General features: G+C 52.3%; 1 protein-coding gene across 2 annotated transcripts in view; it reads left to right on the top strand.

The window, feature by feature from the left end:
- GMDS (GDP-mannose 4,6-dehydratase) overlaps window positions 1–16,606 on the top strand; it is a 423,498-nt gene that overhangs the window by 366,287 nt on the left and 40,605 nt on the right. The window contains exons 9-10 of one of the 2 annotated variants that reach the window (XM_043450632.1): window positions 2,150–2,246; window positions 10,428–10,783. In XM_043450632.1, coding sequence (XP_043306567.1) covers window positions 2,150–2,246; window positions 10,428–10,700 — 370 coding nt within the window. In that variant the 3' untranslated portion in view covers window positions 10,701–10,783. Of the gene's footprint in view, window positions 1–2,149; window positions 2,247–10,427; window positions 10,784–16,606 lie in introns of those variants that run through there. The other variant, XM_043450633.1, reaches the window with a different exon arrangement.

Below are 16,606 nucleotides of genomic sequence, written 5' to 3'. Positions count from 1 at the left end.
AACCAGATGCCCTCCCGGGGCTGAGGGTGAAGATGTGTCCCTGGCTCATCCTCAGGACCCGGCGGACGACTGGTCTGCAGGCCAGACCCAAGCGAGACCTGTGTTCTCCTGTTCTCCAAGGATGTTTCTACTGTTCTAAAGGGCAGTTAAAAAAAAATTTAAAAAAAGATGGTATTGGGAAAGAGAAGGAGGAGGAGGAACATGTAACAGGGCCTGAGGTGACGGCAGCGCCCAAGACCGTCTGCTTCCAGCTCTGTGGAAACAGTCCTCCAGCCCCTGGTCCAAGCATGCGGAGGGCGGTGTCGTGTGTGTCCGTGTTCTGCGTGAGCATGGCCCGTCGCAGGTTACATGCGGGTGAGCACATGCTTCTGAACCCCCGGCTCCGTGAAGATGCGTCAGGAAGGCATGTGAGCTTGCTTCTCTTTGCGAGTATGAAATGTGAACAAAAATGAAACTCAAGATGCTTGTGAGAAGCAACTATCCTTTCATTGACCAGACGCGTCACCACACGGAGGGTCCACTGGAACAGCTGCTCTAGAGTTACATGGGTGATCTTGGGAATCATGACTTCACCAGATACCCTCCCTTGCTGTGGATGCTGGCCGAGGTTTGGTCTTCATCCCTCTGAGATCACAGGGCTTCCCATCTCTCGGCATCTTTAGTCTGTATCTAATGCATGTCCAGGTTGAGTGTTCCAAAAGCTTAGCTCTGAGCCTGCCAGGTAAGTCTAGGCAAGGGTAAGAAAATAAACAAAATAAGTAAATAGCCAAACACCCTTTCTTGAGTCAATTAATTAATATAAGATTCATGGAAAATGCCAGTTGAACTCATATTATCGTTCAGCATAATCTGCTGTAACTCTCTGTGCGTTGGGGGACGTCTTTCACATGTGCCTTTAGTCGTGGGCAGGCCCAGCGTACTCACAAACTGATTGTTTCTCCAGCAATGAAATATGACCCATGTGCTGTCAGAAAGTGATTTAAAGACAGAACCTCCGGATGGTCGATCAGAAATAAAGCTTGGGATGCCAGTTTATATCTCTGATACCCGACCTTTGTCCAGAACACAACTGTGATCAACATTTGATGTCCATCTTCAACGACACCTGTAAAGCACGTGGTCCAGTGGCCAGTGTGATACTCTGCTCTTCCCTTCAACCGCCCTGTGACTGGCTGGGGGCACAGGACTGTCCTGTAATAGGACTCTTCACCCGCCGATAGAGCAAGCTAGGTCTGAGGTCAGATATTGGAGTCAAACATTACCCTGTAACGTATTTTCCTTCTTTGCCAAAAAGTTTCATTTGTGAAAATAGTTAAAATTGTATAGTATGTTTTTGTTGTTTGAGTATTGGTTTGTGGAAATGCAGAGGTCAGCTCTAAGCCAGAATCTTCATTTCTGTAAAAGTAAGAATGTAAAATCGAACTCCAGCGAGAAGCCGATGTTGAAACATGTGCACTCGCTTCCTGAACTTGTGACAGCGGGGACTGGGCCTGGGACCCTGAGGGCGGGCGACCGTGGGAGTTTAGGGGGGAAGGCTGGGGTCCAGACGGCCTCGCAGCTGAGCAAGAGGAGGAGAGGCTGGCAGACGCTTTCTCAGCAGGAAGTGACCGATTCGTTACGTATTTTTTGGAGGTTTAATCACCTGGGATTTGTCACTGGGGTCCATGGCTGCCTAGGTACAGTAAGGGGACTGGTGTGTAATACCGGGATGATGTGAGAGGTTAATTATGACATGAAACTTGTTCCAAATTGGAGCACATTAAAATTACAGTAAATACACCTAAAACAAAAAAAAAAAAGGAGAGACAGAAGAGATTACTTCATAGTAATTGACTTTATCAAGAATAGTCTAAAGAAGCACGAAGTCTTTGAGATCCCTGAAAATTGCCAAATTCCTTATTCTGGCTAATCTGTTCATTTCTGAGGTCTCACTTCTGACTGCATCGTGATTTTCTTTAAAAAGGCAGGCGGAAGCCCTGACTTTTGAAATGGATCTGGGAAGGCCCTAAGACCATGGGTTAGCATTGGCCTGTGCTCCCGAGTTCACGTGCTCCCGTGCTCCGCCGGGCAAAGCCCGGCCATCCGGCAGCCTGGCCAGGTGCTCCCAAGCAATTAGGCGCTGATGACTGAGTCTTTATCTCCTTTCCAGGTGGGAAGGAAAGAATGAAAACGAAGTGGGCAGATGTAAGGAGACCGGCAAAATTCACGTGACTGTGGATCTCAAGTACTACCGGCCCACTGAAGTGGTAAGACTCTTGGCGCACCACCCGCGTCTTCTCTGGCCACTTTTGGGAGATCGTCCCTGGGCGCCGCGGCCAGGCTGCCCAGCCCCACGCTGGGCGGTCTGCGACTTTCAGCACCTTACCCAAACCAGAGCCCTGGGAGGCGAATTTGGGGTGCCATTCTTGGCACAAGACCACTGCTGTATAAAGGGGAGCAGGGGTAGCTCATACCTGGGGAAGCGTTGGTTTCAGAAATGGAGACTGGGATCAAAGGCAGACCCGTTGAGGTTAGGCCTGCTTGATGGCTGAGTCCATCAAGCCAGTTAGGCCTGGCTTGATGCAGGATGTCTGCCTTCCCAGGGCCCCCTGACCTGTAGGGTCTGGAGGTCACAATGCACATGCACCTGCACACGTTCACACACACACTCACATGTACTCTCACACACTCATATATGCACATACACGTGTACTCACACACACTCATATGCACACACACACACTCATGTACTCTCACACACACTCATATATTCACACACATTCACGTGTACTCTCACACACTCATATATGCACACACATGTGTACTCACACACACTCATATATCCACACACACTCACGTGCTCTCACACACACTCATATATGCACACACATGCTCACATGTACTCACACACGCTCATATATGCACACACATGCTCACATGTACTCACACACGCTCATATATGCACACACACTCACGTGCTCTCACACACACTCATATGCACACACTCATGTGTATGCTCACACACACTCATATATTCACACACACGTGTACTCTCACACACACTCATATATGCACACACATGTGTACTCACACACACTCATATACGCACACACACTCACGTGTACTCACACACACTCATATATGCACACACATGTGTACTCACACACACTCATATATGCACACACATGCTCACATGTACTCACACACGCTCATATATGCACACACATGCTCACATGTACTCACACACGCTCATATATGCACACACACTCACGTGCTCTCACACACATATGCACACACACGTGTACTCACACACACATATGCACACACTCATGTGTATGCTCACACACACTCATATATTCACACACACTCACGTGTACTCTCACACACACTCATATATGCACACACATGTGTACTCACACACACTCATATATGCACACACACTCACGTGCTCTCACACACACTCATATATGCACACACATGTGTACTCACACACACTCATATATGCACACACACTCACGTGCTCTCACACACACTCATATGCACACACATGCTCACATGTACTCACACACGCTCATATATGCACACACATGCTCACATGTACTCACACACGCTCATATATGCACACACACTCACGTGCTCTCACACACATATGCACACACACGTGTACTCACACACATATGCACACACTCATGTGTATGCTCACACACACTCATATATTCACACACACTCACGTGTACTCTCACACACACTCATATATGCACACACACTCAAGTGCTCTCACACACACTCATATATGCACACACATGCTCAGATGTACTCACACATGCTCATATATGCACACACATGCTCACATGTACTCACACACGCTCATATATGCACACACACTCACGTGCTCTCACACACACTTATATGCACACACACGTGTACTCACACACACACATATGCACACACTCATGTGTATGCTCACACACACTCATATATTCACACACACTCACGTGTACTCTCACACACACTCATATATGCACACACACTCACATGTATGCTCACACACACACTCGTATATGCACACACACTCACATGTACTCTCACACACACTCATATATGCACACACTCACATGTATGCTCACACACACTCATATATTCACACGCACACTCACATGTACTCTCACACACACTCATATATGCACACACACTCATGTGCTCTCACACACACTCATATATGCACACACACTCACGTGCTCTCACACACACCCATATATGCACACACACTCACGTGCTCTCACACACACCCATATATGCACACACATGCACACACTCACATATGCATGCACTCATGTGCCCTCATGTACACACAGCCAAGTGTACTCAGAGGCACATACACATGCACTCACTTGCATACACACATACTCACACACTCACACACACATGCACACAGCCACATGTATTCATGCTGTCACACACACACACACACTCATGTGCAGTCATGTACACGTACACACAGTCACATATACACATACTCACACACACAAACCTGAGCTGTGTGAGCCTGTACACTCTCTGAGCCTCAGCTCAAGTATGGTCCTGGGTATGAAGCCTTTTCTGGCCAGTGTACTAACCACCACTGAACTCCCAACTTTTTCTCTTGGATCTACATCATACGTACATACCATATTATAACATGTATAATAACTTAATATACTCATTTCTTTACATGTTTTTCTCCAAACTGTGAACTCTTTGAGGAGGACTCTCTTGTTGTCTCAGACGATAACAAACTCGGCATAATGAGTACTTGTTGATGGGTGGATGGGTGGCTAATGCATGGATTTCTAAATGCAGAGGTTCCTGTACGGAGAAATAACCTCGAGGCGTCCGAGCGCCGCATCCCCCTTTCCTCCCTTTGTAAGAACTCCTGACTTGGTGTTGTCACTTAAACTTGGGCCACCTTCACTCTGGTGACGAAGCTCAGTGTTTTAAAGGGATGGACCTGGGGGTGATAGAAAGCAGCCTCTTGAGAGAGAAGTGTTCAAATGTGGTGGTTCCTGAACGAACTGTGTCTTAACTGTGAACACGTTACCCTGGAACCTGCTCGACCTGTGTTTTGAACCAAATTCCTGTCTGCCATGCCACCTTTCTGAGGTCAGGAAAGCCCCGCGAAGGAAGATTGAAAGTGAACATGTCACCGGTAATCACCCGTCAGACGGTCTTGTTTCAGACAAAGGAGAGGCGTCATTTCACGGCCCGTCCGCACAGGCGGGATAGCAAGGAGAGGAAGTGTGCAGGGCTGTCCAGCCGGGCGGGGCGGTCTCTGACACCCGGCGAACAATGGCACGCTGTGCCGCCGGGTGGGTGTGCCGGCAGAGGATGTGCAGGCCGGGAGGGGGCCGGGGCAGTCCTGCTGACGGCGGGAGCCCTGCCCTGGAGCCCACGCCCGCCGCCCGCCAGGGCCCAGAGGCGCAGGCTGTCGTATTTCTGGAACCTAAGTGGGCAGCCTTGTGTCCGAGCGTGCGACAGGAGTTGTCATCTCAGAGTGGGAATGGACAGGCCAGCCCTCCACTTCTGTGGCCCCATCACCCCGGGCCTTCCTTCCGAAGCCGGGAGGCCATTACCAGCAGCTTGTCTGTCACCCTCACCTGGGGACCCTGGGGGTTGGTGGGGACGAGGCTCGAGAGAGCAGAGGAGCCTGGGGCTCACGAGTCGGTTTCCGAAGCCCCCGTGGGCCGTCTTTCCTGCCGAAGTGCCGCGTCAGTCCGTCCTTCTGTCCCCGCGGACGCCGTGGTGGTGCCTGCTCTTCAGGTCTGTCCTCTGAGCCTGAGAGCACCGCCTGGCTCCGGGGCTCCTCTCGCCTGTCTGTCCCCCCGGGGCCCCTTTACTGCTGCGGCAGCCTGTCCTCCCCGCCCCGCTCAGGGCTCCGTGGGGCATGTGCAGTGAGGCTCAACTTTTCACCTCATTCCTCAGCACAGCAGCTTTCCCAGAACTGAGCGGTCTGACAGGCTGAGGCAGAGCTGCCCGGGGTGCTGTTCCTCCAGGTGAAAGGGGCCCAGACCCAGAGCCGCCCGCGCGCTTGCACTTGGGTCTGGGCCCTGAGCAGCAGCGGGGGGAGTCACTGGGACGAGGCCTGGGAAGTGCTGGGCATGGGGGCCGTGGAGCCCCCGGGGCCATGACCTGCCCTCGTCTGCAGTCAGGACCCTCTTCCGGGGCCACAGGCTCCTCCTCACCCCGCCCCCGGGTTCTGGAAAAGCTCCTTCCCCGGCCGCTTTTGTCCTGTGTGTTCAGCACCTCATGCACCCCGGAGCCAACAGCAGAACTAGATCATCGGAGGGTCCAGTGCCTCCAGAGCGATTGCCAGGGGGAAATGCCAGAGAACATGGGGGCAGGCTGTGAGGACATGGCGGGCCCCAGAGCACTAGTGTCTGAAAGCATGACCGGCGGGAGGTGCAGGTTTGTGTTGTTTGTGAATAAGATTCAGACCAAGGAAGGCTGTTTACCCAGCAGAGGCCGGCAAGAACCCCAGGGAGCCCAACAGCCGTTCTGTGTGGAGAGAACTCCCGGCTGGGGACCTTTCCCCTCGTCCGGCTCACCGCAGCGGGCTCCTTGGTCCTGCTCCCGCTCCGCGTGGGAGTCCTGAAAGTGTGTGTCTGCGCTCAGGATGCTGGCGTCCACCTAGAGCTGAGCGGAGTCCTGTTCTGGGTCTCTTGGTGGACGCCTCTGGGCTTCCCCTGAATGTTTAGTTGTTTGGCTCGGGTGGAGAACTTGCTTCTGAAAACTGGGCTTCACATTTCCCAGCGTTAGTGTGAAGACTGGGCCCCCTCCTCTGCGGGTCTCCCTGGGTGCACGCTCCCTGGAGCCCTGGTGATGGGCGTCCGAGCTGGGAGGAAGCAGGGCTGTGCAGAAGGCCAGGCGGCCTGAGTTCAGAGACTGTCCATCACGGGCGGGCGACCTCAAACCTGTTGCTCCTCAGTGCCTCCGTCTGCCTGTCTTTAAAAATGGGGTTAACTGTTGAACTTCTTTCAAAGAATTGTTGTAGAAGTGATAATCGGTTCTACAAACTGCTCATTAGAACAGTGACACGCAGTAAAACACCCAGCATTGATGCCATTATTGTTAGTTATTCATTCTTTCAGCAAATATTTGCCAAACCCTGTGTTAGGCCGTAAGAATCGATCATGGACGACACACACACCCAGTCCCCGTGGGGAGTGTAGGTGGGAAGAACAGGTCAGTTACTCAAGTTGGCTGCCTTTTGAAAGACAGACTGACATCGCTGGTGAATTGTGCGTATTAACTGCTAACAAGCAGTGATGTGATACAATCAAGGCTTCTAGCAAACGTTTTACTATGTACTTTGATTTCTTTATTCTTGTTTTATCTTGATTTTTATCCTTTCTGACCCTGCTGAAAATTCAATAGCAATTCAGGGATATGGAATTATCATGTAAATATGAGAAAATTAACATTGATTTATTACTTAATTTAAAATAATAACAAAGACGTTTTCTTTTTGTCTGAAAAATTTTTTTTTTTTTTGGAAAATTTTTAACTTGGGAAATTCACAAAGATTGGATTAAGAAGTATTCATCCCAGCGTGGCAATTGTTAATCACACCAAATGGTCAATTCACTTAAAAAAAGAAAAGCTAAGATTTTCCTTTTTTCAGTGAAACAAACAAACCAAAAAATGCCTTTTTTTCCTGCAGAACACTTTAAGAAATGTCACGGGAAATGCATTCACAGACCATATTTGAAAGCACCTATTTTTCATGAAAAATTATGTTTAAACTCCACTGATGATGGAGCTGAATTTTCCTTCCTGTCCTGTTTGTCTCTAACATGGACTTTTCTTGATGTGGTATTTCCAACATCCTCCACTGTGACTGGCTTTTGCTTCCTTTACCTAGATACATTATGTTTATTCCCATTCTTTATAGATATTAGAAAAAAGCCCTGAGTTAAAATCTAGATCTGGGAAAGCAGTAACTTCAGAGAAGGCAAAGCCGGTTAAAACCACACCTTCCTTCAGCAGAAACATGTGGGCTGTTTCTAATCAAATTACCACACGCTTGTCGAGTTGTCCCCTCTGCAAACTTTTCCTAATATTTTTCTGTAAATGATGTTAAGTTAAATGGCCCATAATTGCTTGTTCTATCTCGTAGCCCTGTTTAGAATAATGCAGGGTAACACTTTCCAGACCTCAGGAATCTGATCTGTCATCAGAGGACTTGTACAAATACCAGTTAGACCTTCGCCCAGCACCACCCCGGTCCGCGGCGGGGGTCTTGAAAAGGCCCCTCTTCCCCGTGGCTGTGCTCCCCACCCCGGCAGGAAGCCAGACCCTCCCTTCCCTGTGGCTCCGTCTTCCCCAGCCCCCCTGGAGGCCCCCTATCGCTCAGTCCTGGTCCTCTGACCCCCAGGGCCCTCGTCCCCCACTGCTGCCCTCCTGCCCTTTGTGGGGGAAGAGGAAGCTGGCCAGGCAGACCAAGGGCGAGCCCCCTCTCTGCTGGGACCAGGAGAGCAGCAGCTGGGCTCCTGGCCCAGCGTCCCCGCAGGCCCCACGTCTGCCCTCTCATCACCGGTGGGCGCAGCAGCGTGGATGCTGTCAGCAGAGCCTCGCTTCGTACAGAGCTTCCTCTTTGTAATTACTCCCTGACCTTCTCACCGCTCGTGTTTATAAGGAGTTTATGTCTCGAAACCACTGTTTACGCTCTTAATCCTCCCTCCCAGGCTCCTCCTGCTAAGCTTTGTGTCTCTCCTTAACCACGCTGCCCCCTGCCCCTCTCCTTCCGGGGACGAACCCGCGAGGGCCGTGCACCTGGCTGTCTGCACTCGAGTCTCGGCTGCACCATGGCCTATCCTCCTCCATGCCGGGCCCCCGGGCAGGGGACACTCCTCATAAAGCCTGAGCTCCTCCCTGGCTGCCCACCCCTCAAGAGTGTTTGTATCTAATGAAATGATAGTTGTGTCCCGACCACAACGCCCCCGACTTCCTTCCGTTGCTCCTTGAAGGGTTCGTGATTAGATGCGGATCAGAATGGTGCCATTCCGCTTTGAGGGGAAGAAGGTACAGATTTTAGAGGAACCCCTACTGGTGCAACAAACGGTGCAACCTGCATTAGGACCGCTGGTCTGCGCGTTTCCTAACGCATGACAGGTTTCCTGGGTAAGTCAGAAGTGCTCCGCCTCCTAAACCTGGTGTGAGAACGCCTAAACTAAGAAACAGGTCAGCACTCAGCCGCTGAGAGGCTCTGCGGCTCTCAGGGTTCGTTGTAGGGATCCCTTGGCGCACTCGCCACATCCATACCTTCAGCGTCTCAGAAGACGTGTCAGCGCATGTAAAGTAGACTGTCTCTATCTGACTGCGGCCTTAGAGGAGTAATCCTGAAGCAACGTTCACTGAATTCCTGCCGTGGAAACGAGTCCTCGCAGCCCACGAGAAACGTGCAGGCAGATGAAGCAGGGTCCTCGGCCGTAGACAAGGGGATGGTGTGGAGGCTGTGGGCCAGGCCGAAGCAGGGCAGCGGGGCGCTCACTGGACCGGGAGGTGGCAGCCGGACAGCAGCAGGTGCCAGGACGTTGCAGACAGAGATTGCGGGGCCGGGGCGGCGGGCCGGGGCGGCAGGATGGTGCTGTAGGACAGGCGGCACGTGAGGGCAGGAGGGGGCCGTCACCCCATCGCGATCCCCCGAGGACCCAGGCACTCCGTTCACGGGGCAGGTGCAGGGCGCTGAGCTCTGGCACGATTTCGGAGTCTCGAGCTGGCGCTGGGCCTGGGGGCCTGATGTGGACGATGACAGTCGGGTTTGGGGCCTGATGTGCACAAGCATTGAGGGGCGTTTAGGGGAGGGGGTCGTGAGCAGGAGCTGGTCCCCCACAGGCACGCATCTGTGGGTGCAGGAGGTCAGTCTCAGAAACCCAGCTGACGAAGCTGGTTAAGAACCACACATGAAACATTTGTGTCCAAGGTTCAGGAGGCCGGACTCCTCAGAGGGGTAAAGGGCTGACGCCAAAGAGCTGACGTGAGCTGGCAGGCGGTGCCCCCATCCCAGTCCAGGCAGGCTGAATTTCAGGGATGAGCAGAGACCTACTTTCAAAGTGATGTGCCCGGAAGGCGGGATGCAGAGCGTTTAGTTCCTGAGGATGAAAGGCTCGCCTAAGTATAAGGTGCTTCGCGCCGCGTGTTATCGCTTTCATTACTGTCATCATGGTTAATTATCACCATCAGCATCGTCGTGGACGCCCGTGGAATCATTAGTTATCAGAGGCCATCTCAAAGGCTTCTTTGAGCCATTGGCTCCTGAGGTTTCCTGTAGTGTGTGCCTGGTTCTGTTCCCCGACGGCTTCAGGCAGCAATGGCCACATGCTCCTTCACAGCCAGCACTGCGTCGGGACCGATGGTCCCGGGAAAGAGGAAGAGCTGAGTCCCTCCTCTGATCCTGCTCTTCTCTTTGCCAGGCCCTGGGGCCCAGCACATTCCAGGGCCAACCCCAGAACTGCCGCCTTGCCAGCGGGCTAGAAGTCAGCTGCCACGGGAGACGCTGGGCGGCCGTCCACGTCCACTGCCTTCCCGACACCCGCCCCGCCCCCGCCCGCAGAAACCGGCCTCTGTGCACATCCTCACGCCGGACGCCGCTTCCCGGCCTGGAATCTGCATGGACCCCTGCGCTGCTGCAGCAGATGGGACACCGCACACATTGTCCCCTTGTGGCTCCAGGCTCAGAAGCCTGAGTGAGTTTCAGGAACTAAGATCCCGGCACTGACAGAGCTGTGCTCCTTCCAGGGGCTTAGGGTCTGGGTGTTCTACTGGAAGAAAATACTGAGTTGATCACGTTGAACCATTGCTGGGTCACAGAGTTTTCTGTTGTTTGGAAAACACATTGTTAATCACTTTGAGGAGAAAGAAGACATGAAGATTCCAGTTAGCTGTCAGTTGAAAGTTTGATAATGCCCACCCTCGAAAACACCGTGAGCAGATGTGGGCCCCCGTGGGCGAGGTCAGCCCACATGTGTGGTGTTTCTGAGGGACTGAAGGCAGGGGCCGGGAGCAGTGGGGTGACTGTGGCTTTAAAAAGAGGCCCAGAGGGCGTTCCGGAGCAGGGACCACTTCCCCCCAGGTGGAGACAGGGCCTCTCCCAGACCCCCGCGGTGAGTGCCCACCCCAGCCGGGCAGAGCTCAGCCCTCCTCCCCGCACGCCTCGCCCTCTTCTCCTTGCGCTTGGACTCTCTTCCATCCTGTTCCTGCTGTCATGAGCCTCAAAACCATGTCATCCTTAAGCCTCACTGAGTCCCTCTTCCTCTGAGACCATCAGCCTCCCCTTTGACAGGCGTCATCTGACCTCTGGCCAGTCACTATGGGGTGACCCCTTGCAGAATCTTCCTCTCCGTGACCGATCTTGATGAAAACTTCAGTCAGATGCGTTGGACTAGGCTTTGGATAGACTCTCTAAAACAGGTTTCCAAAACACAGTTTTCATTAACGTCACGTTTCCCCGGTGAAGAGGAGTGGCCTGACTGAAGATGGCTCTCTTGCTAACAATGTTAACTTGCAGTGACAGGGTGAAAAAACCAGAATTCTAATGACTCATGGGTCAGATGAACAGGGAGATGAAGAGAGAGAGAGTGTGGGTCAGAAAGAACAGCTGTGATTCCCTGTGAGGCCCCCGAGCCAGTGCCGCCCCCCGAGGCGAGAAAGGAGCCATTTTCACCCAGTCTGGCTCGTCTGCGGACGTGGCGTGCTTGTCCGGGAGTGTGGGCCTGCCCTGGCTCCTCCGTGGACAGAGCGTGCATGTCCATGGACGTGGAGCCGGCCCTGGCTTGTCCGCGGGCGTGTGGTTTGCGTGTCTGTGGACAAGGAGCCGGGCCTCGGGTTGGTGGCTGTGACTCGCTGTCTTTGTGAATCAGCCCCTCCCAGCTGCCCTGCAGGCGAAGTGGGTGCCTCCACTTTGGCCCCGTGTCCGCCCCGCTGCTCAGGGAGGCCTCGGGAAGAGACATGAGCAGACAGCCCAGGGTGGGCAGTGAGAGCCTGGCCCCACCACCACGCGGGCCTGGCCGACCCCAGGGGAGTGAGGACGGTTCCCACTGGAATCTGTCTGTGAGACCAGGGCGCTCATCCCATCGGGACAGCAGGGGCCAAGGCCGCGGTTCTCATTGTGGATTTCTTTAATGTATTTATCAAAAGGCCGTCACTTTCATGTCTGGCTAAACATGAAGCAAAGCTTCTGCCTGTCCATTGAGAGTGTCCACTGCGGTCACCTTTCTTCCTGTCCAGCCATCTCACATCCAAGCCTGGGTCCTAAGAAGCCTCATGTTCACAGCTTTATTGCTCTGGAATGAACAGAGATCCTGGGCTTCCCAGGCGACTCAGTGGTGAAGAATCCACGTGCCAATACAGGAGACGCAGGAGATTTGGGTTTGATCCCTGGGTCAGAAAGATGCCCTGGAGGGGGAAATGGCAAGCCACCCCAGTATTCTTGCCTGGAGAATCCCGGGGACAGAGGAGCCTGGCGGGCTACCGTCCATGGGGTCGCAAAGAGTCAGACATGACTGAGCGTCCGGGCACACACACAGACCCCGTGGTGGTGGCTTTCAGCAGAAACACCTTTGCACACCTGCTCAGGTTGGTGTCAGCCTTCTGACTCAGTTGCGCCTCTCCTCAGTTAAGTAATATTAAGGTGATTCTGCCCCCAACCTCTGCTGAAATCCAAACAGAGCCACCCGCTGCTTGCTGGAAACACTCTCCTTTCCTTGTCTGCGTCTTTCATGATATTGCTCTCTTTTTTTTTTTTTAAGTAACTCAACCTCTTTTCTGTCTTCCTCCCTCGTCTTTACAATTTTTCCAGGCAGCTGGACTTTATTTTCGATCCCCTTGTACTTGGTGGTCTGTATCACAGAGCCTACAGGGATGGTTTGTTTTAAACTTGAGTTGACTGTCAGTCATTATTTCTGCTGCATCGTCTGTCTGTGACATTTTTGTGCCCTGACCCTCACGTGGACAGCAGGTTAGGTTGTGGTTTTTGCAGGTATTGTTCATGTAAACCACCGGCAGAGGTTTTAGTTTATTCATGGAGAGTAAGCAGCATGGGGAACCCCACGAGGGTCAGGCTCACGCGAGTTCAGAGAAGGCTGCTGTTGAAATGGCACCTTGGCCTCCATCCTCATCTTCCCCTGACTCAGCGCTCATTCCCCGTGCTAATTGAGGGATGATTGTCCTAAACTGCACAAAAGTACTGGGAGGTGAAATTATCGTGCGTGAAGCGTGTTGCGATCTCACCATCAAAGATGCAGCGTTAGTGTAAATTGCGGTGATTATCCTCCCGGGAACTCCTCAGACGGCCTCCGGATGCCCTGACTGTGTCTGTGCACGTCCCCGCCTGCCCCTCGGGGGTGCCGGTCTCAGGCCTGGGGTCCGTTCCTGGGAGTCGGGGGGACTCAGAGTAGCTCAGGGCCTGGAAGTTGGGAAGAGGCCTGGTCACAGAATGGCCCCCAGAGTCCCTCTTTCTCCCTCTTCCTCTGACGGGCGCCTGGAAACTCTTCCTCCTAGAAGCTGTGTTTCAAGTGACACTGGGGCCCAGCCCTGCCCACCCAAAGCCGTTGTCCCAGTGACGTGTCTAAAACACAAATCAGAAACCCTGAACTGCGCCTCCGCCCACAGGCAGAGTTGTTTCTCTGTGGAGTGGGCGCTTCTGAGTGGGCGGGGGAAGGACAGAGCTCTGATGGCCCGCAGGCCCCCGGGAGGTCAGGTGAGGGCCCCCGCGAGGTCGGGTGAGGGCCCCCAGGAGGCCTGCATGTCCCTGAGCACCTTCACCCCCGCCCAGCCCACCCCAAGGCCTGGAGGTCTCCAGGAGTGGACGCGGGTGAGCAAGGAGACAGACGCTCGTGAGGTCACCGTCTTCTCCGCCCGAGTCTTGACCTCGAAACCCGCTGACTGGCTCCCCTTCCTCATCACCAGGAGCGTGGTTAGCAGAGACGTGCTTCTGGTGGCGCGTGGGGATGTACTTCTAGTTCCCCCTCTTCCCAACCAATGATAACATTGAAATTTTGGGTAAACAGCATTTGAAAGGGACTGGAACTTGAGAGTCACTTAACTGCTAAAATACGGCTCTTCTCGTATCCACAAACCACCCGTTATAAGCGTTTCCGTGCCCAGCTGATGGCAAGAGACTTTGGAAAGTCGTAAGCCAGTACATCGTAAGAGATACCAACTGCCTCTTGCCCTGAGATACGGCTGAGCGGTCTCCTCTGAGTTATGACATCCTGGGCATTTAGAGACCATGGACCACAGAGTCCAGCCGTACATGACACGAAGAACTGGTTCTCTGTGAATCAGAACATATTTTGCTGCAAATAACGTTATTTGTCATGCCCATCATTAGTAAGCAAACTAATTCACTTTAAGAAGCTTATGTAAGCTTATAGAAAGGAAGAGATGTTTATAGAGTATTGAAAGGCAGACACTCATTTATAAGTAAACTTATTAATTGCTTATAGTTAATATATACATGTAATTTAAAAATGAGAAGACTTCTGATTTGGGTTTGATGACATAATCTAAAAAAAAAATAGAATGTAATAAATTACTCGATTTTTAATTTTGTCATCATGAAGAACCTGTGAGAAAATGGCACATTGGTCATGTCTCCTAAATTTCAGCATTTCTCCTTAAATTGCATGGATCTGTCTTTAGGTTTGGAAATGGTCCTCTGTGGGGTAGGGGATGGTGCAGCCAGGGGCTGTTGGAGCTGGAGGCTTCATGAAAAGGAAATCTCATGAAGGTTTTTCCCTGAAGAAATTTTCCTCTCCCTGCACTTCTACGCTGTACAGTTTCTGCCTTGGTTGTTCAATACAAAGTGTTTCAATTTAAATGCTAGCTTCCCAAGGAGAGACTTTGAATAGATGGGCAAACTAGATAAACTGGCGATTCAGTTTTTGTGAAAGATTATACATCCGAGGGCCTACCTTGTGGAAAAGGATGCAGAAGCATCTGGCTTGGTGGGAGGGGGCAGCGTTTCCATCAGCAAAGGATGGTATTGAAGCTGCATCATCTGGACCGGGGGCCTGTGAGGCGGGCAGATGATGGGGTCGCCCTAATGTGTCCCTGTCCCAGTCCTGGGACCTGTGGCTCCTTAAAGCCCAGATTCTTGCTGGGCCCCATCCCTGGAGTGCGATGTGAGGTCTTGCTGGTGCCCACGCTCACTTCTATAACGTGCCCGTGGGTACTGCTGGCCCGGGGCCACCCTTAGACCGCCAGCTTAGAACGTGTGGTGCAGAGGTTCTGGTTGTCGCGTCGTTTGTGTCTAGGAGTATCTTATAAGAAGCCGTTCCCGGGTTTTCTGTTTCATTCCTAGTTCAGTCTCTGACTGACAGGGTGACTAGCCCTCCTGGTTTGTGCAGAACTGAGGAGTTCTGGGGCTTCCCAGTTGGGGCTAGTGGTAAAGCACCCGCCTGCCAGTGCAGGAGACGTCAGAGAGGCAAGTGTGATCCCTGGGTCGGGAGGATCTGCTGGAGGAGGGCATGGCAACCCACTCCAGGATTCTTGCCTGGAGAATCCCATGGACAGAGGAGCCTGGTGGGCTACAAGTCCATGGGGTCACAAAGAGTCAGACACGACTGAGCGACTAAACAACAGCTAAATAGGAGTCTTCAAAACCTGTAGATGCTTTTCATTTGAACAGTTGTATGTTCTAATGTAAAAACTGGTTTATAGCCTTCTTTTTCTGAGTTTATTTAAGGCCCGTGGATGACTGTTCACTCACTGTGCTGTGGGCAGATGAGACATCTCATCCCGCCAACATTCGCTGATGCTGTTTCCACTGGTGCCCATTGACTGCATGTGACTCCAGCCCCCTGGGATACATGTGCGTGCCGACACATGGGTGCACACACACACAGGACTGACATGTCAGCAGGAAAACACAGAAGGTGATAAGATGGGCTTATTTCAAACAAGCGTGTTAGAAGTAGCAAGACCGGGCACCACCCTTTACCAGCTGTGTGACGCTGCCCGGGCCCCCGGCCTCTCTGTGCCTCCGTTACTCGGAAATGCAGACCATGATGCTGCCCCTTAGTGTTGTCAGGTCAGGGCAACAGTGGCAGGTGGGAGGTACCAGTAAATATCACTCTCTAAGTAATTGATTTTACTGTGTATTTTGTGAAATTTTAGCAAGTCTAAAATTGAGGTTAGGTGACTATTTATGATCCTAAGCAACATTAAGTCTCAGTCTTTAAATTTTGTTTAAATTTAATTTTTATTAAAATTCTAATTTTAACAAATCCTGAAATTGATTTTTTAACATTTAAAGTTTAGTTTTACTATGTAAAGCGCCACGTCCTGGTTTAATGGGCAGTGTCTTCCTTTCTCAGGGACAGACACGGTCACGCTGCCCTCACAGTCAGAGGCCGCTTGTGTGTGCGAGTCACTCAGTCGTGTCCGGCTCTCTGCGACCCTGTGGACTGCAGCCCGCTCCTCTGTCCATGGGATGCTCCAGGCAAGAATCCTGGAGTGGGTTGCCAAGCCTTCCTCCAGGGGCTCTTCCCGACCCAGGGATGGAACCCGTGTTCTGTGTCTCCGCGTTGGCAGGCGGGCTCTTTACCGCTAGCGCCGCCTGGGAAGCCCCAGAGGCCCCTCGGATGAATGA

This window comes from Cervus canadensis, chromosome 28 (assembly GCF_019320065.1).
Source record: "Cervus canadensis isolate Bull #8, Minnesota chromosome 28, ASM1932006v1, whole genome shotgun sequence".
In the NCBI taxonomy this organism is placed as follows: domain Eukaryota; kingdom Metazoa; phylum Chordata; class Mammalia; order Artiodactyla; family Cervidae; genus Cervus; species Cervus canadensis.
This window is presented reverse-complemented; position numbering and strand designations above follow the sequence as displayed.